This window comes from Camelina sativa, chromosome 11 (assembly GCF_030686135.1).
Source record: "Camelina sativa cultivar CO46 ecotype springtype chromosome 11, ASM3068613v1".
In the NCBI taxonomy this organism is placed as follows: domain Eukaryota; kingdom Viridiplantae; phylum Streptophyta; class Magnoliopsida; order Brassicales; family Brassicaceae; genus Camelina; species Camelina sativa.
The window spans coordinates 30,599,841-30,619,946 of record NC_141890.1 but is presented as its reverse complement, the minus strand read 5'-3'; the positions used below and the strand labels follow the sequence as shown (position 1 = coordinate 30,619,946).

The window sequence follows — 20,106 nt, the reverse complement described above, 5'->3', positions numbered from 1 at the left end:
GGAGATGGTCTCTATCAGATAGGAATTCGCAGAGGAGCTCGTCTTTCTGACCTTTGGCGGCAAGGAGAATGGAGACTACCTCCTGCGCGATCTGAACTCTCTACCATCTACCTAACGGATGAGCCTGATACTTACTTATGGTGGATCAACGATCAATGTAAAAGTCGGCACAATACAGGGGCAATCTACACTGCGCTAAGAGACACTCTTCCCGAAGTCACTTGGCACAGCTTGGTCTGGTTCTCAGGAAGAATTCCCAAGCACTCTTTTCTTACCTGGCTGGTTGTTTTGAATCGATGTCCGACGAGGGATCGACTTCTCAACTGGGGTTTCCAGGTCGGCCGTCTGTGTCTGCTCTGTGCAACGATGCCTGAATCGCGAGATCATCTTTTCTTTGAGTGTCCTTATAGTTGGTCGATCTGGTCAGCAATAGCGAGACATGTTTCATTCCGTGCTTCAATCAACTGGTCTTTAAATATTACAAACCTTACTCAGCGAAGAGGCCCCCGAGTTACCAAGAGGTTGCTTCTAATCGCTTGGCAAGCGGTGATATACACGATCTGGACTGAGAGGAATCACCGACTTCATCGAAATAGCTTCAAATCTCCTGATCTTCTCTTGCGACAAATCGACTTGATGGTAAGGAACAGAGCATCGAGCTATCGAGACACCAATCCTGATCTATCGTTATCTCTTCTTCATCACTGGTTCGCCGGAGCTGAGTAGGAGGAGGCTCCTAAACCTAAAAATGATCTACTTCAGATGCGATCTGCAACTCTTCACTTTCTTTTGGGTTGGACGTATCGAGAGCAATAATTGAAGGAGGTTAGGCGGTTAAATTCTTAACCGTAAATCTGGTTCAATCCTAACTATTGGTTCAACTGTAAGGGTTCAAGTTCTGTTCTTTAAACTATGAGTTTCCCTAATGGGCTGTGGGCTTTCCTAGCCTTGTAAACATTTGCTTTCTCTTTCTGTTTATCAATTGAATGCCTTTTAACAACGAAAAAAAAAACTAATTCTGCGACTTAGATCTAGTGAAAGTATTTCAGTATAATACCACTTAGCACATACTGAAGTAGTATTCTTTTTATAATTTCTCTGGTCCAGATTGGTAATTGCTGTTACCTCCCCAGTCTTTCTCTCAACTCTAAACAATGTTGCACTAGTAAGATCACTTGCAGGACTACCTTCAGAGGGACCGGTTCTATATGTTGGAAATCACATGTTGCTTGGTATGGAGTTACATGCAATAGCACTTCAGTTCTTGAAAGAAAGGAACATTCTGTTGCGAGGACTGGCACATCCATTGATGTTTACCAAAAAAAAAAAGGCTCAAAACTCCCTGATATGAAGTTTTACGACATATTTAGGATAATAGGCGCAGTTCCTGTCTCGGGTATGAATTTCTACAAACTACTTCGCTCAAACACTCATGTGGCTTTGTATCCTGGTGGTGTCCGTGAAGCTTTGCACAGAAAGGTAATGATGTATTTTCCATATTTGCCTTCATTATAATTATTTGAAACTTTTATATCTAAAGACACAACATACAGGGTGAAGAATACAAGTTGTTTTGGCCAGAACACTCAGAGTTTGTAAGGATCACATCTAAGTTTGGAGCAAAAATCATTCCTTTTGGAGTTGTTGGAGAAGATGATCTTTTTGAAGTAAGAAATCTCTTTTTCGTTCAAGTTTTAGTATACTCTTGAACTCCTATTGTTTCAATCGGGTTTGGTCTAAGTCTCCTTTGTACAATGGAATGATGCTCAGATGGTTTTAGATTACAATGATCAGATGAAGATCCCTTTCTTGAAGAATCTTACAGAAGAGATAACTGATATATCATGGTTTTTATGGATTTTAACCATGATATAAGTGTGCTTTTTGAGTCCTTTGAGTTGTTTTCTAGGTTGTTTTTGAGTCTTTATAGGATTAGGTTCTCATTGGCACAGATGGAACATAATGGAGCTAAATAGGAAGATTTGGAGCATAATCAAACAATAAGGTTGAGCCACGAAGCCGGGAGACAAATTCAAGAGTATGCATCAACCGATGCAACCACAGTATCGATCGATGCATCTTCCACAAGACAAATCGTAAATTTTCCCAAAAGTTTTGAAGATTTACAAATCTGCCCCAAAGTTTTCCATATTTGCATCATTAGTCCCTCGATGTGTTTTAAGAATATAAATAGGTTTTTTAGGTCATTGTTTAGACCTAAAATTTATTTTTTCTGCCACCTTTTGAGAGAGAGAGACCATGAGAGCTTTTTGAGAGAGACAAGCCAAGAATTCAGCCCTGTTGAGAGAAGCTTTCTAAACTCTTTGTTTTTCTCTTTTGAATTATATAATATCTATTTTATTCATGGTTTTTGTTTCATTAATCATGTCTGAGTAGATCTCTAGTTAGGTTCAGGGTTTTCATAAGGTTTTTATGATATATTGGATCTGCTGATTTATTAGTATTCTTATTCTTCTATGATCTTCATCTTTGGTTGTTCTTAATATTAATTCTTGATTGATCACCTAAAATTAATAACCTAAGAAAATAAATTGATATGAGAATATAATTGATTTTCCTGATAAAACATTTGATGAACAAAATTACTTCTTGCAAAGAGATTTGATTTAGTAATTTTGTGAACAATCTAAACTTGTTTTTAAAGCTGATTTTTAACCTTGAATTTTACAAAAAGATTTGGATTTTCGGGTTTTAAATTTAGATAATATTTGCACTGAGAATTGATTTATTTTACAATTGTGTTTAGAATTCTAGATCTAATTTTAATTGATTGAATCCTAATTCATTGATTGACTTAATATTTCATAAATTCCTGAGAATTTCCCTAGACCTTGCGTTTTTAATTCCTGAATATACAACACTTTTTAAGTTTGTTTTTGCATTGTTTTTAAATTAATATTTTGATTTAGCATAATTAAAAGATTAATAAGTCTATTGTGTGATCTAGAGTTTTTGTGGATTCGACCCCTAGAGTATTACAACTGCAAGGCTATTACACCATTAGGGTATTACAATTTGAGCATATCAAATTTTGGCGCCGTTGCCGGGGACTCTTTTGATCTACCATTAAATTTGAGTTTTTAATTTCGTCTAAACATTTTTTTTTTACTAACACGCTTTTGTTATTTTTCTCTTGTGTGTTTCAGGTGTATGCCTCCTAGGCCTCACACTCAGAGCAATAAGACTAATCATACTATGAAGCTTTCAAACCAAGAGTTGGGAAAACTTGAGCGTGAAAACCAAAAAGCAGCCAAATCAGCGAAGATGGTCAATCCAATCATTCTGAGATTTGATGAAGCTGGTGTTTTGAGGGATCAAGAGGGCCACTTGCGCAATGAGCAGGGCCAAAATATTAATGTTGGGGGCAACGTGATTGTTGAGATTGTTGTCGCCGAAGAACAAGATGTCGATCAACGCCAACATGGTGTCGATCGACACCCACCTCCAGCAGACGGACGTGGAGCTGCCAACCACGCTAACAACTCGGTTCGAAGACAGAACCAAAACCGGGATTTGATCAGGACCATTGCTGACTTTAACCGGGCTGATCTTATGTATGAGAACCGCTCTGCAATTGTTCCACCTCCATTCCCAAGGAATGATTTTGAGCTGAAGCCTGCATACTTCCATCTAGTTGGACAGAGACCTTTCTCAAACCTGCCAAATGAGAAGCCTCTAGACCACATTGAGCACTTTGAAGATCTTGTAATTAGTATCAAGGCTAATTGGGTGACTGAAGACTACATCTACTGCAAGCTTTTCCTTTACTCACTTACAGGAGAAGCATCTCAATGGTTGAAGCAGTTGCAACCTGGATCTTTGACATCTTGGCAACAAATTAAGGTGGCTTTCCTTAATTATTTTTATGATGATGCTATGTCTGATGAGTTAAGAGTCAAGATCTCCTCATTTAAGCAAAGACAAGATGAAGCTTTCAAGGCTAATTGGGTGACTGGGAGTATCAACTAGCTTTGGATGTTGCAAGCCATGGAAACTTCAAGACAAGATTTCCTGATGAGGCTGAGAATCTGATTGAGAATTTGGCTTCTATCAATAGTACTAAGAGAGCTCATGCTGAAAGAAAGAGATTACATGGAGGGTATGATGCAAACCAGCTAGCTTCAGCCAATGCTAAGCTTGATTCAGTTCACAATCTTCTCGTTGGTAAGAAATCAGTTCACTTTGCTTATGAAGTTGAAACATATGAGCTAGATCCTGAACCACATAATACAGAGGAGAATGTCAATTTTGTGTATGGAGCTGGATATCAAGGTCAGAGATTTGGTAATCAGCAAGGCAACAGGCCTTACAGTGGGAACTTTTCAGGCTACACTCCCAAGCCGGATTATCAGAAGCAGCAACAGAACAACAGTTATACAAGAACATATGGGAACTCATCTTATCAGTCTCTTCCTCCTAAGACTTCTTCTGAGAGTAGAATGGAGGCCATGCTTGATCAGATTCTTCAGGGACAAGAGAATCTGACAATGACATTCAATGGAAAGATCAACAATGTCTACAATGAGCTTACTGGAAGGATTGATGCATTGAATGTTCATGTCAAGAAATTGGAGAGTCAAGTCGCACAGACTGTTGGGTCTGTCAAACGACAAGAGGGTTTTCTTCCTGGAAGAACTGAGTCAAACCCCAAGCATACTTGCAATGTCATATTAGTGAGAGATGAAGATGATGGTGAAATATCTTCTGGAGAGAAATCGGCCAAACCCGAGACGGAGAATTCAACACCAGATGATGGTGTCGATTGACACCAACTGGGTGTCGGTCGACACTCATCTCAGACAGAACCCGAAGTTGCAAAATCTCAGGTTCCAGCTGCTGAAAGGGTGTACCAACCTAAGATTCCTTTTCCTAAGCCAAGAAGGTCCAAGCAGGAGTTGGAGGAAGCTAGATGCAAGGCAATGATGGATAAGGTAATGATTGAGATGCCTTTAGTTAATGCAGTCAAGTTTTCTCCTGGACTTAAGCGGTATGTGAAGAGAATGGTGTCGAATGGTTTGAACCCTGAAGAAGGAGCACTACTTACCAAAGATGTCAGTGCGATTCTGTTGAACCAGCCTGTTCAAAGGAAGAAAGAGAGGAAAGAGAAAATGGCTGTCTCTGAGAAAGTGAGTGCAGTGATCCAGAGTAGAATTGCCGAGAAGCTACCTGATTCTGGAAGTTTTGTGTTAGATTGTTCTATCTCCACAGGAAGGTTTCCTCACTCACTTTGTGATCTTGGTTCTAGTATCAACTTGATGTCACATTATGTTGCTGTGAAGCTTGGGATGACAGAATTCAAGCCAACTAAGATATCTCTTATCTTAGCTGATAGATAGCAGAGAAGTCATGAAGGTGTCTTAGAGGATATTCCAATTAAGATTGGAGATTTCATGATTCCCAGTGAATTTGTGGTGCTGAAATATGATAAAGAGCCTAAAGATCCTCTCATCTTAGGAAGATATTTCTTGGCTACACCTAGTGTCATCATAGATGTGAAGAAGGGACACATAACAGTGAATGTGGAAGGTTTGAGTATGAACTTTGAGATGGATAAGCTGAAGAGGGCTCCTACTATTGATGGACAGACTTTTTCTGTTGAGGAAGTTTCTGCGATACGAGCATCAGGCTCGGTGTCGATCGACACAACATCGGTGTCGGTCGACACTCCTCCACATCCGAGCCCGAACTTTTCCAAAACTGATGCTCCAAGTCAGAAAACTGTTCCCAAACAGAAACCTCCCCACTCCACACTCCATAGTCCTCAGGTAAGGCCAAGGTATGCATCTTTTTCACCCAAACCCCCTCTTATCATCAATAATACTTTCAAAGGTACAAAATTTGTTTTGTAGTTAACCAAGCCACAAGATTATCATAGAGCGCTTGTTTCTTTTGTTGATGATTTTGCAGGAAGAACACCCATACTTAAGTCCCGCCATGTTCTTGTTCCCACATCCTTGGCAGATCTCATGCATCTACTGCTTATATACCACCTTGGATGAAGAGAACATTCTCTCGGAGGCATACATTGCCACTTTCCGATCCACCGGATGCCTGAGCTCCGACACAGTCAAGCTAATGACTGAAAACAAGCGCTTAGTGGGAGGCAACCCACTCATAGGTTGTTCTTTTTCATTTTTTTTAGGATTGAGTCATTTTTATTCTTGCATTGAGTCAGTTTTTGTTTGGATTTTGTATGAACTTATGAACTATCTATCTATCATGTTGCTTTTAACTTGTGTTTGAGTGTTTCTTAACAGAATTCACATCCAAGGATCGATCCAACAACACATCAACACAACTAACTGCAACTAACAAGGAGTTTCGGCCTGAATTCACCATTCGCCGAGAGTGTCGATCGACACTGAAATGGTGTCGGCCGACACCTATGGGTAGCCCGAATATGAGTTCAAAACTTTTTATTGAAATTTTCAATACATTTTTTTGTTTCTTTTTACATCCTTCTTGCTTGATAACACTGGGGACAGTGTTGTTTAAGTCTGGGGGAGGTTAGTACTAACTACTAACTTAGTTTTTGTTTTTATTGTGTCAAAACTGTATTCTTGTTTTTTTTTTTATTGAGTCAAATTTTTTGTTGGGAACTATGATTTTTCTTTTTAGAGTACTGCATTGGTTGATTAATGTCGCAGATTGAATCCAAAATCTGACTAATGAAAAATCTAAAGGCTGACTAGTAAACCAGAGACATCCAAATTTCCAACAGATTCCATAAAAGCATGAGGTAATTTCTGCGCTTTTCTTTTTATCTCATCAAGGAGATTGATGTTAATTAGAGCTTGACTCATTGTTCATACTTGACAAGTAAGATTTCCAAAGAATTTGGTACTCTTCTCCCTTATTTAAGTTTAAGAGATTATTCCTGAGAGCTTTGTTAAACAAAAATAGATAATAAAAGATAATATGAATTTGATCAGTGTAGAGGGGTAGGTAAATTACCTGTGACCCCATTATTCTACTCTTGAGTCAAATGATCACACAAAACTTGGAAGCGAGGGTAGGTAAATTACCGATGACCCATTATTCGCCTACACCTTTGTTTTAAAAAAAAAAATAAAGAAGATAAAATAAAAATAAAAAAAAAACAACAACAAAGCAAAGCTCAAAGGAAGATAAAAAAGAATAAGTTTGGGGGAGAGAAAGGGTACCACATGTTGTAAAATATTATCATGTTTGTTATGGTATTGTACGGGAATGAGTCTAGAAGGTTCTGGTTCTTGACATTAATCAAATTGATGAGTCTCATCGATGAAGGCTTAATGGAGGATGTTGTGGAATTTTGTTTGAATTTGGGATGCTAAGAATGTCAACGGAGAATTACATGGTGGTTTGATTTGGATTTATCTGCTAAGCATATGGATTATGGTTTGGATGACCATGGCATTACTTTAAAAAGAAAAGGAGTTTCCACATTTTCAAACCTCTTTCACAGGTCTAAGTTTTTGTTTTGCTTGAGGGCAAGCAAATGCTAAGTCTGGGAGAGTTGATATATCATGGATTTTATGGTTTTTAACCATGAGATAAGTGTGCTTTTTGAGTCTTTTGAGTTGTTTTCTAGGTTATTTTGAGTCTTTATAGGATTAGGTACTCATTGGCACGGATGGAACATAATGGAGCTAAATAGAAAGATTTGGAGCATAATTAAGCAATAAGGCTGAGCTACGAAGCTGGGAGACGAGTTCAAGAGTATGCATCGACCGATGTAACCATAGCATCGGTCAATGCAGCATCCACAAGACAAATCGGAAGTTTTCCCAAAAGTTTTGAAGATTTACAAATTTGCCCTAAAGTTTTCCATATTTGCATCATTAGTTCCTCGACATGTTTTAGGAATATAAATAGGTGTTTTAGGCCATTGTTTAGAACTAAGTTTTATTTTTTCTGTCACCTTTTGAGAGAGAGATCCTGAGAGCTTTTTGAGAGAGACAAGCCAAGAACTCAGCCATGTTGAGAGAAGCTTTCTAAACTCTTTGTTTTTCTCTTTTGAATTATATAATATTTATTTTATTCATGGTTTTTGTTTCATTAATCATGTCTGAGTAGATCTCTAGTTAGGTTCAGGATTTTTATGATTTATTAGATCTGCTGATTTATTAGGATTCTTATTCTTCTATGATCTTCATCTTTGGTTGTTCTTAATATTAATTATTGATTGATCACTAGAATTAATAACCTACGAAAATAAATTGATATGAGAATATAATTGATTTTCTTGATAAAACTTTTGATGAGCAAAATTACTTATTGCAAAGAGATTTGATTTAGTAATTTTGTGAACAATCTAAACTTGTTTTTAAAGCTGATTTTTAACTTTGAATTTTACAAAGAGATTTGGATTTTTGGGTTTTAAATTTAGATAATATTTGCAGGGAGAAATGATTTCTTTTATAATTGTGTTTAGAGTTCTAGATCTGATTTTAATTGATTGAATTCTAATTTATTGATTGATTTAATATTTCATAAATTTCCCTAGACTTTGCGTTTTTAATTCCTGAATTTACAACACTTTTTAATTCTGTTTTTGCATTGTTTTTAAATTAATATTTTGATTTAACATAATTAAAAGATTAATAAGTCTATTGTGTTATCTAAAGTCTCTGTGAATTCGACTCTAATACTACAACTACAACTGCAAGAAGGGGAACTGGGAAAACAAGATTTGCATGTGCCTGGGATAATTCCCAAGATTCCGGGACGGTTTTATGTATACTCTGGGAAACCAATAGAAACAGAAGGTAGAGACAAAGAGCTAAGTGATAAAGAGAAAGCTCAGGAGGTTTACTTGCAGGTCAAGTCTGAGGTAGAAAAGTGTATGACCTATTTGAAGATCAAAAGAGAAACTGATCTTTACAGAAACATTTTGCCGAGGTCGCTCTATTACCTCCTTCATGGTTTCTCTTCCCAAATCCCAACCTTTGATCTACGAGATCATTAAATTTAGTTACTAATTTTGTGTTGTAGCTCTATTTACAGGATACCTGATTTAACTGTCTGATAAAAAAAAAATTGGATAGCAGATTCATAAAATTGCATGTTTTCGTTTTTTAGCAGTAGTGTTCTCTACAAAGTAAGTCAGCCATTACTGAAAGTGAAACCAACTTGGTATGGCTATTTAGATGACAGATGATTTATTCTCTATTTTATATGTACAACGTTCTTTTATTTTCTTCTAACAAAAGCTAAATTAGAAAACGATTTAGGAAGCAGAGAGATTCAATTGGTTACACGTCGAAGTATCTTGGATTTTCCGGGTAATGATACTCCACATTCAACTGCAATTTCAAAAGCCACATCAGCGTTTTGCGTTTGCGTTCAAAAGTAGCTTTTACCAAATGACGTTTAAATAAAATTTCTTAAAACATACCTTTCCTTCATCAGAATCAGTGTGGCGTTGAGGAAACACAACTCTTAAGTCGTTATACAAATAGAATCTCCTCTCCCCATCGTCTGCTGCATCCAAGCTTTTCTTCTGACCTAATTTTGTGGCTTTCTTGCGTAACGGGCAAATAAATTTTAGATGTAGAGCGTAGCGCATGACTCCGGATTTTGAGCAGCGTTTTCCTGTTTCTCTGTACGTCTCACGACAATTCTTGTTCCCACACTCATTCGGCGAATGCAATTCATCCACTGACTCAGATCCTTCACTACCTTTATTTGCAAGACTTTGGTTGGCTTTGGTCAGAACAGAGGAGGCCAGGGTAACCTTTTGGCGCAGGAAGGTCTGACCATGAAACAAGACTTCGATCAAACGTTGAATCATTGCATCTTTTAGATAACGCAAGCAACAACTGAAATCTAAAATGGGACAGCAAATGAATTAAACAAGGGGAGGAAGGTTTGAAGTTACCTTTGTACCGTGTGGCATATCTGTTAAGTCATAATTACAGAGGAAAGTGTGAAGAGGTGTCTTTTCAGGGTTACTCAGAACCTGCAAAACAGAAGATCATATCATGAATAAGTCATCATATAATTCTAATTTTAATCATTATTGCGAGAATCTACTTTTTCAAATAAGACAAGAGACAAGAGGGTACCAGTTGGATACGACCCTTCATAGGAATTCGAAGCCGTCTATTAATGCTCTGAGCATCAGAATTTTTTTGGTTGGTTTTCAGTTTCTGACCCCATAGTTTGTTTTGCGAAGACCCTCCAGAGATATCTATGGAGGCGTAGTATAGTAAGAAGCAATCATCACCAATACTTGTTACTGAGAATGGAAGCTTTTGTGATTTTGGAGAGATGTTTCCACCAGCAATACTAAGAATGGCAAGAAAACCGTCGATCTTCTACAAAGAAAGACACAAAAGAGAGTAAGTGAATCAAATGTAAATGTCTTAAATGTTTTTTGGTTACTGACAACAAAGAGGTTTGACTGATCTTATGAATCTTTTATGGGTTTTGGTGTGAGTGAGACCTGATTAGTTTGCCCACAGGAAAACCTTCCTGAAAATAGCGATTCTTCAAAAGAACCAACCAATGACCTTTGAATGGGACGTCCACTCAAGCTTCTACTAAACCTTTTACATGGAGATGTAGGAACTGATTCAATACCTGTATCCATTGAAAAGGCTCTCTGGATACCATTACTATCATCAAACGATATACGACCAGTCCTGAGTTCTGCTTCTTCACCAGTATTCCTTAAACAAACACCATCTTCAAAAACATTCCCATTTAGGCCCCCTTGGAGAGCTTTCATTCTCTCGGAAAATCTTGGCCCAAGAGGTGACAGAGAAAATGGAGGAGAGACAGATATATTCTTATGACATGGTAATGGTTTAGCATGTACTAGAGATCTTTCATGTACTGGTGAATATAAGTAAGGTATATCTTTTGTGGGCTGTAGATCACTGGAGTCAAGCAATGGACCATCCGTGAAAATGGTAGATGAAAGCTTACCCCTGTGTGACGAGTCATTCCCCCATTCAGAGCACGTAGAAGTGGTAAAGAAACATAATGTCTCAGAGATATTGGCCTTTTTATGATCTTGTGCAACAGGAGTGTTGGTTGTTAACTGTTGGTTGCTACGGCTGATATCGAGCGAGTCACCTCTAAATTTCTCAGGGAAAAGCTTACTCAGAGGAGAGCTAACCCGTTTCCTGACTAATGATCCACCGGTGATATCTACTTCATTAGATCCAGCAGTGCGATTACCAGTGATACGTGTGTATTCACTACTCGGTGAGCTAGATTCATTTGACTGGAAACCAACTATCCTTCTAACTCCATTTCGATTCAAATTAACCTTATCCATGGCATAAGCCGGTTGGTGATCAGATAATGAAGTACCAGCCCGGGTGTCATGAAATCTCCAAAAGTCATCATCTCTAAACTCCAAAGATTTCAATGTAGTGTTCCTATCAGATTCTGCCACATACTGCTTCAAACGAGCAAGCAAATGAAGGTTTGTCTTCTGCTTCAAGTTGCAGCCTTTCCCAAAGTCTTCCTGTAAATGCCTCTTCTGGTGATTCCACCGGTAATTTAAGAGGGAATAATCCTTCATTATTCCCTCTTAAATTACCGGTGGAATCACCAGAAGAGGCATTTACAGGAAGACTTTGGGAAAGGCTGCAACTTGAAGCAGAAGACAAACCTTCATTTGCTTGCTCGTTTGAAGCAGTATGTGGCAGACCCATGCCAATGCTCAGAGGACCTTATCACTTCTAAAAATATAGTTGCCTACAACATATATATGTTGAGGATTAGATAAGACAGAGTTGATAGGTGTCACAGTCTCCTGAAATGAACAAAAAAAAATGGGAGAAGAAGAATCAACAACATATCCAATTACAATACGGCTCTAATCCAAAAAAAAAAAACTAATCTGAAAGATTCATAAAAGCTGCATCACACTAAAACACAAGCTGTAGTATTAGACAGCAACCTGGCTCTGATACCATGAAAGAAACAAGGAGTCAACACATAAATGAAGAAGATAAGTTTATAACTTTTCTCATTATTTCTCTTACATGTAAAAAGTAAGAAGAGATGAAGATAATGATCAAGGAACATTAATCATACAAAACCAGAACCAATGAGGAATTATAGTATACAAATAAGGCACAAATCAACAAACGACATAAGAAAGAAAAAAAAAAAGTGCGGATCATGAATGTTGAAAGATGAACCAGAGAGATTGCACAGGGGAAACATTTTGTGTGATGATGAAATCAAAACAATGAAGAGATGAGAGCTCTCATCGTCGTCAATCAGAAGAATCTGATGATGAAACGCACCGATGAAGCAATAAAAATCAAAGAACCTGAGGATGATGCAAAAAAAAAAAAAAGTTTCTATACGCCAAAATCCAAAAATCGCAATCCCAGCCCCAAAATCGAACACCAACTAAGTGAATTCGAAGGATGCAATACGAAAAAACTAATAATGGAGAAAATAAAATAAAAGAAGAATGTAGATGATGGAGACCTTCTTCTTCTTCTTCTTCTTCTTCTTCTTCTTCTTCTCTTCTTACCTCTCGTCTCGTCTCGTCTCGCTTATAAATAAATCCCAACATCGCATCACCATAGCTCCCCTTCTTTTTTTTCTTTTTTTTTGCTTTTTTTTTTCCCTTTTTTTTTTAATTTGATATTTCTGGAAACTGTAGTGTTTACTGTATAATACAACTATTTCGGCATTAACGCATAATACTCGTTTTTTTTTTCTAACGGCTTTAATTAATCAAAATTTATTATTTTCGTCTCTTTATAAAATGGGAAACAAAAAAAAAATCACGATCTCTAGACTGAAACTTAATAGAAAATATTAGGGGGTGTATTCAACTTGACATTTTAAGTGATTTGTGTGAAATTTACAAATCTTATGTTATTCAATCATGGATTTTAAAAAGTCTATTAAAATTCACTGTTATTGAACTGATGATTTAAAAATCTACTTTAAAATCCACTGTTATTGAACTGATGATTTAAAAATCTACTTTAAAATCCACTGTTATTCAAAACAATTTTGTGGATTTGGATTTTAATGATTTTTAGGATTCTGGAGGATTTGAGAGGATTTGTTTAGTTAAACATACCGAAATCTAAATCTCATGTTTTTAGGTGGGATTTGAAAGAATTTTACAGAAAATCATATCAACTTCTCTAAAATCTATCAAAATTCTAAATTTCCTAAATCCCATCAAATTCTCCAAAATCATGGTTTGAATACACTCCCTTAGTTTACAATGCAAATTATACTAGAATAAAGCTTTAAAATACAAAAATTCCAATTAAATCAAAGAATAAAGGGTAGAGCGAGAAGCTACAAAGTTAGGTATTCTAGCCATCTTCACGTGTTATCCGGTAAACATATTTCTCCAGCCTAACTCTCTCTCTGATCATGTTACTGTCATTTTCACTTTCTTTTTTTGTATAACACAAAATACCATATTTAGAAATTAAATAAACTTTTTAGCTTATAAACTCAAAAAAAAGAAGATAAATGCCTACTTTCTTCTTCAAAGGTGAAATCGATGGATTTTGTAAGGTTTATTTAGTTTCTTGGTTGGAGAAAGGTAGTATCCTATCATTTCCCCTAAAAACTCTTTTTATCCTATTTTTCAGAAAGTAAAGAACTAATTTTTACGTTAACATTGGTCTCAAAGTGAAATAAGAAGTAAAAAAATTTTAAAAAATCTGAAGCCTAAGAACAAATTAGGAGATTCAACAACTAAAGAATTACAAAATATCGACTTTTATATTTACTCGCGTACGTAGGTCTCTTTCTACAACTAACGTTTTGATCAAACGCGACGTTACAGCGTCAGTAGTGTTCAGTCAGTTTTACTCCTGCGTTTATAATATAAACAAACCATGTCATCAAATCATTAATGATTAAGATAAGTTACAGAAAGACCAAGTTAGTTTTGTTTCCGTTACCTCTAATTAGTCCGCTCTGATGAGCAACTTCCCCAACTTGAGACCGAGACAGCGATCTGAGATTCATCAGAGACGCTGGCGTTAGTGGCAAAGGCGGTGGAGAGGCTACTCTGTTTTGGTTCCTCTCAGGCAAGGGTTGTTGAACCATGGCTCTCTGGTTTCTAGAAGGTATAGAGAAGCTTCTCGCTACGACAAGTGGTGGTACCGGAAGTGGTGATGCTACAATGTTCGTTGACACAACTACATTGCTTCTTTCTTGATTCCAAGCCGCTAATGGCGCCGAATGACCAACCAGACCAGGAGATTTCGAGCGTCCTGGCGGTGCAAACTGACCTGGTGGTCTTGGAAGCTCATGGAGTTCGTTGATCCGAGGAGAAGAAGCAAGCGGAGGTGAAGCAGTAGGAGAGATCCTTGGAGAAGATGACTGAGCCTGAGCAGGAACTGGAACTGGAAGACGGGTCGAGGATGGTTTAAGTGGTCCAGAAAATGCGTGTTCTGAAGGACGGGGAAGACGGGAATAGAGGTTGCTTTCCACATCTTTATGAGCGGTCTTTATCGGTTCTAGCGGAGAAGAATGCCATAAGTTTGCACTGTGGCTTGTTTGGGTGACGGGTTTTGTGAAGATTGATGAGGACTTTGAATCGACTGGAGTTGGTAATATGTAAGCATTTGCAGATGGCGTCACCTGTCTCATCAATCTATCTGCTATATCAGATTTCTTTTCCGGAAACAAAGGTGCTGAATGGCTGCTCGTTCTGCGATCTCGGTTTGAAATTGGGTGCTGGTGCTCTTCCCTATGATCTGCATTTACCTGCAGCAGAGAATATAACTTCAACACCGAATCACTCATGCAATTCTCATACAATTGAGAGTTCACAAATTTTTAAGTACATACAAAATGTTTAAAATCTGATATAAGATTCAAGAAAATAACATACTGTTGCTGCTGCTGTAGGTGAAGGGCGTTGAAACGAGAGATCTGTGTCATCCATCTATATGGAAATGGCAGTACATGAGACTCTGTTATTTAATCGGTAAAGTTTCTCTTTTCCAATTTCAGGTCCATTTTAAAATTCAAATTACCTTCATCGATCCATGTGGTGTAGATATAACTTCTACTCTCTGCTCACTTGTTATGTAGTCAAAACTTAGTTCTCCATCTCTGTTAACAAGTCGGTCATCATCATCATCATTATCCTCACTACATTCCATTTCGTTCCCATGATCAGAGAGCTCACAGTCGATGTGTTGTCTCTCTGCAGCAATTCTGACTTGGTGCTCTACTGCCTCCAGCGAGTTTAGACCAGCAAAGAACATATGCATCTATGCGTATATAAGAAAGCACAAGAGACACTGATTGAGCAATTGCAGATCGGTTTCATACAGAAAATAGTCATCTTATTCATATTGTACCTGAGCAGTGTGATGGCGGGCAGCTTGTGTGAGGAGACTTCGAGCTTGGCCTTCCTTTAGAGATTTCAATCGGAAAATGCACAAAGTCGCCTCATCTTGTAGCTCATCACGGGCAGTCTCTAACTGACGGCGAATAAGTCTTTCCCCTTTACTGCCTTTAAGTTGTACCTTGTCTTTCACATGCTCCGTAATCATGTGCTTAACGACGTCTCTGTAAGTAAGACTCAGAGGTTAAGGCAAGATTATATCAAACCAAAACCAAGAAAATGAAAAACTACATTGCAGAAAATAACTGACCTCTTTTCTTCACATTGTTGCTTCATATCCTGAGAGGGAGAGACAAGAAAAGATGAGAATCTAAGTGGTCTTTATAAGGTTGGAACGAGAAGTTTTCTGGCTTTCATATAAACTCTTGACTTCAAAAGTCTAAAGCTAGGGCATACCTCGACGGTTCTAAGGTCACTAAGAAGTGACTCTGATGGTCGTGTAATGGTCTTGAATATTTGAGAACGCTGAAGGAAAAAAAGAGTGAAACAAGAATTTCCTCAGTTTTGTTCATAATAATTATACATATTTGGTTCATGAAAAGTACAAGGTTGCAACATCCAACTTACATAAGTGTCGACGAGTTTCTGAAGCTCAAACTGAACTTTACCTAACATTAGCAGAATTCCACCTGCAGAAGAAGAAACAATGTTACCGCATGGAAACAGGAAAAACAAACTTCCATGATAGCCGCCGAATCTTGGAAAGCTTACCAGTTTCTTGATCATTATGAGGCGCGATTTGTGTCAAGCATGAACCCATTTCCCCCAATGATTCAGAAAACTCTGATAATAATACCAAACGAAAGAAACAAAAAAAAAAGAAAATTGATCAAGTCTAACAATATACTGATGTTCGTGTATGAAGCAGAATGAGCACAAAATATAAAAGAAACCTAAAACATCAACAAAGGTTTCTAACAAAGTTAAACAAAAAAAAAAAATACTTATTAAGAAATGCTGAAGACACTAGGAAATGAAAAATTCGCATGGTGACTAATTTTATCGAAGACATCAATGAGAGGCTAGCAGCAATAGTACAAAATTGAAGTAAATTCAATCCAACAGAGCTCGCAGGTATTGCAACTTGCAAGCCCCATCTCATATGAAGCAACCATACACATTACAGACTTACAGTTACAATGTTAGAGAACATCAAGAAGCTACAAAAGTGAAAGACTAATAAAAATTGGAGAGCTTAGTTTACCATATGCGCTATTAGCCATCGCAGCAGCTACCTCAAGTAATCTATCATAACCTTCTCTCATGTCTTGCATATCCTGAAAACAAAATAACTTAGACTATTAGCATCACACAATTCGCTAAAATTCATAACTTAAATGACTAAAAAAATTCATGTTTTCCTCCAGGTCTAAATTCATGAAACAAGCAAACAAAGTAGCATCAGTTACAATATCAGTTCTCTTACCATAACTAATATAAAAGCCAATTCCTAATTCCTCCATAAGAAATATCTATAAAAGTAGAAATTAATGAACAAATTTCTATAAATGTAAATCCTCAAAACCATTCCAATTCATGAAAAGTCAGAAAAAAAAAACTCGATCGAAGTACGAAGAACATCAAAACCCTACTTAAAAAAATCCCGAGAACGAACATTTATGAGAAACAGTGAATAAAATAACCTTAGCAGCTCGAGCAAGACCTTCAATCTGAGCGGTGGGAAAAAGCTCTCCAACATCAATCGCATCGGTCTTAGGCAATGCGTATCTCCTTAACCTTCCAAACGAAGCTTTCATCATATCTATATCTCCCCCGATAAAACAAAAACCCTAATCACGAAGCGCTCGATGATTTCGCAAAATTTGGGAGTTGTCTAAAGAGAGAGAGAAGATAGACGAAGGAGTGAGCGATTATTTCAAGTATCTTTAGGATGTGTTCAACGACATTGAAGAAGAAAAAAGAAAGATTGTTTTTCTGGTCAAAGAAAGAAAAAAAAAAAAAAAAACAGATCGGAAGAAAGAAACAACAGAGAGACGGAGACGAGACCATTTTGGAGAGAGAGAGAAAAAAAAATGATACGCGTCGTCTTAACAAGATGAACGGTTCAGATAAGAGATTTAACACGTGGCCTAATCTGCCGAGACTGGAGAAAAGTCAAAGTCAAAGTCAAAGATTTATGACAAAGGCGGAAGTAGGAAGAAGAAAAAAAAATAAAAAAAAAGTTTATGTTTGACCAAAAAAAATGTTTTTAAGATGGTCAAAGTCATCCTTTCCCTTAATAATTTTGAAATTTTTTCTTTCTTTTTTTGGATTCTAGTCTTAAAATTGGACTAATCATATTGTATATAAATATATATCTTTCTATTTTAGCAAACGATTGGAATAGATTACGACTCGTATAGCTCTGATTTACTCCTCTGGAGGAATACGAGCGCAATTTAGCAAGGTAGACGGGTGATTACTAACATGAGCCCTCAGCGAGTAAGTGATGTTAACGGAAACTGAAATGAGACAATCAGAGACATAAACCTGTACTTATGTATGCAGCTAGAAGGTAATAAAAATATTTGGACTTTGATAGGTGTTGAGAGAATCTAATACTCTTCTTGATGATGATACCAAGAAGAGCTATTATTATTTATTTATGATGTGATTATGTTTTTGCATTTTCATTCTGATTCCAAAACTCTTTCTTCTCTTCATTTTCTCATAAAAATTATTCCATAGACCAAATCAAAAACTCTGTCTTCATAAAAGATTGAATAAATTAAATATCATAAAAAGGCACCAAAGCTGCGTTCATGAACACTTGATAAAACGACCAAAGCACCATGTGATGGATAAAGAAGCCTTAAGGTGAAGCAGGAGGTGGAGGAAGAAGACCGGTTTCGTCTTTTTTTTCTTTAACAAGGTTCAATGTTTCTGCTGCAGGCTTCTCTACACTTTTTTCTTTTTCTTCTTCTTCTTCTTCTTCTTCTTCTTCTTCTTCTTCTTCTTCTTCTTCTTCTTCTTCTTCTTCTTCTTCTTCTTCTTCTTCTTCTTCTTCTTCTTCTCCTTCCTCTCCTTCCGATTGATCCGACTCGGGTTCGGATTCGGATTCGGATTCGTATGGGACTACTGGCAAACTTACAAACTCAGGTTTGGTATTCTTGCAATAGACGTGGCACATAGTCCAATCAGTATCTGTAACTGTCAATGGGAGACTAATTTCATCCAAGTACCAATTGTATTCTGGAGTTTCTTCTTCGTCAGGCAAACCGTTATTTTCGGATTCTTCTTCTTCGTTCTCAATGAAAGCAAATGAATGTTTTATACCGACTAATTTGTCATTCTTCTTTGGATCCAACACTTCCGTTTCTTCTCCAGTTGGTATCCAAAGATTATAAGACTTGGTAGGACTTTTAGATTTTTTCCGATAGAAGTACCAATGCTCATCTTCCTTTTCATAGTCTGAAAGAAGAACATAAAAATCAAAAAAAAGGTTATCATATTCACAAAACAAAGCTGCTGATTCAAGAAAACAAGGAATAAGCCAATAAAAACAGAACATATTTTTGATACAATTCAGAATAAAGAGGAAGGAAGTCTCACCAGGCAAGTCCTGAGGATGTCTTGAGAAGATATCATGACAGTCTTCAGGTACTATACGAGCATTCATCTGATATCCGAAAGCTCTCTTGTACAAGAAATAAACTGCCATCTCCAAATCTGAAGGACGAAACCTCATCCCTATTGGCAGGTCGTTGTATGTTACAGGCCCCATTGCAATAATAAAGTAAATAAAGTTAAATAAATTATCGACCGCCAGGGTTTTATGTTGATGGAGATCTCCCGCAAAGCGTGTGAAATATCTGGGGGATGTTTTTTTTTTTTGTGTGGAGGAGTTTGGTAGGTTGAACCCGAAGCTGCCTATAAGATAAGTTTGTTGCGAACTAGACTGTGATCATATATATATACTGTCGGAACAAAGATAGCTTCGTCTTATTCCTAATACAACTAGGAAAAATGATTTTTCCTTTTTAAAAACAAAAAAAAATTGAATAAGATAACACGCCACGCATGCATTGATCGTTAATGGTAACTATTAATAGAGTAATATTTACATAACACAATTTTACTTTTTTTTTTATTTACTTAAATCAGAATGGAATATTTATATAACACAATTTTTGAGTTTTTACATTTTATTATATTTAAAATAGTTAACAATCGAAAGCTCAAACTACTGTTATTTTATTTTTAATGTTCCTAAATATATTTTAAAACGGTTTTTATATATATTATTTTATTTTGTTTGATGTTTCCGTACTAAACAAAAAATGAAGATAAACTTAGATTTTGTGTTCAGATAAATTTGAGTTTTTTTTTTTTCCTATTCCAGTCATTGTTAGAATTAGTGAACAAAAAAAAAAGTGATTGTACTATATCAATCAGTAGTTGGTATAAAACCTTACAATGAAAACTGAATTCAGATCTTGAGTGGTAAATATAATTGTAGTAGAATTGAAAACGTAGTAGAAAACGTTTAAATAAAGCATGCATGGAAACAAATCAAAACATTAAAATTGAGTTGAAGGGAAGTTTTATTATTAAGCGATCGTGAATCAGTTGTTAATTTTTTTAGGTTAGGGTATATAAAAGAGACTTTCTGTTGTGGCAACTGGCATTGGATTCTTGAATTTGATACTTGAAGAGAAACGAATGTCTTTTTGTTTTCTTCATTGTTAAGGCAGAGGAGTGAGAGCATGAGATGTAGTTTGAATATTGGAACT

General features: G+C 36.7%; 3 protein-coding genes across 11 annotated transcripts; all 3 read right to left on the bottom strand.

Moving 5' to 3' along the window:
* Window positions 1-9,054: 9,054 nt before the first annotated feature.
* On the bottom strand, window positions 9,055-12,754 carry LOC104724482 (uncharacterized). Of its 8 annotated transcripts, none has more exons than XM_087475955.1 (7): window positions 12,463-12,754; window positions 11,511-11,773; window positions 10,451-11,413; window positions 10,071-10,322; window positions 9,884-9,964; window positions 9,401-9,757; window positions 9,055-9,308 (listed from the first exon to the last, which is right to left on the bottom strand). In XM_087475955.1, exons 2-7 carry the CDS (start codon window positions 11,670-11,672, stop codon window positions 9,258-9,260), a joined length of 1,866 nt encoding a protein of 621 aa, XP_087332081.1. In that variant the 5' UTR covers window positions 11,673-11,773; window positions 12,463-12,754; the 3' UTR covers window positions 9,055-9,257. The 8 variants fall into 8 exon arrangements, with proteins under 8 accessions (XP_087332081.1, XP_087332082.1, XP_087332083.1 ...); XM_087475956.1 differs by having other exon boundaries at window positions 10,071-10,319; XM_087475957.1 differs by having other exon boundaries at window positions 10,451-11,403; window positions 11,669-11,773; window positions 12,463-12,716.
* An 809-nt stretch (window positions 12,755-13,563) lies between these two features.
* LOC104724481 (uncharacterized protein At2g33490) lies at window positions 13,564-17,423 on the bottom strand. Of its 2 annotated transcripts, XM_010442971.3 has the most exons (11): window positions 17,017-17,423; window positions 16,578-16,650; window positions 16,085-16,156; window positions 15,941-16,002; window positions 15,770-15,838; window positions 15,624-15,652; window positions 15,327-15,537; window positions 14,997-15,236; window positions 14,852-14,905; window positions 13,914-14,724; window positions 13,564-13,823 (listed from the first exon to the last, which is right to left on the bottom strand). In XM_010442971.3, exons 1-11 carry the CDS (start codon window positions 17,131-17,133, stop codon window positions 13,798-13,800), a joined length of 1,764 nt encoding a protein of 587 aa, XP_010441273.2. In that variant the 5' UTR covers window positions 17,134-17,423; the 3' UTR covers window positions 13,564-13,797. The 2 variants fall into 2 exon arrangements, with proteins under 2 accessions (XP_010441273.2, XP_010441272.2); XM_010442970.3 differs by lacking the exon at window positions 13,564-13,823 and having other exon boundaries at window positions 13,879-14,724; window positions 17,017-17,415.
* Window positions 17,424-18,012: 589 nt separating this feature from the next.
* LOC104724479 (NAC domain-containing protein 104-like) lies at window positions 18,013-19,252 on the bottom strand. The gene is made up of 2 exons (XM_019232447.2): window positions 18,926-19,252; window positions 18,013-18,784 (listed from the first exon to the last, which is right to left on the bottom strand). Exons 1-2 carry the CDS (start codon window positions 19,095-19,097, stop codon window positions 18,186-18,188), a joined length of 771 nt encoding a protein of 256 aa, XP_019087992.2. The 5' UTR covers window positions 19,098-19,252; the 3' UTR covers window positions 18,013-18,185.
* Between the last annotated feature and the right edge of the window lie 854 nt (window positions 19,253-20,106).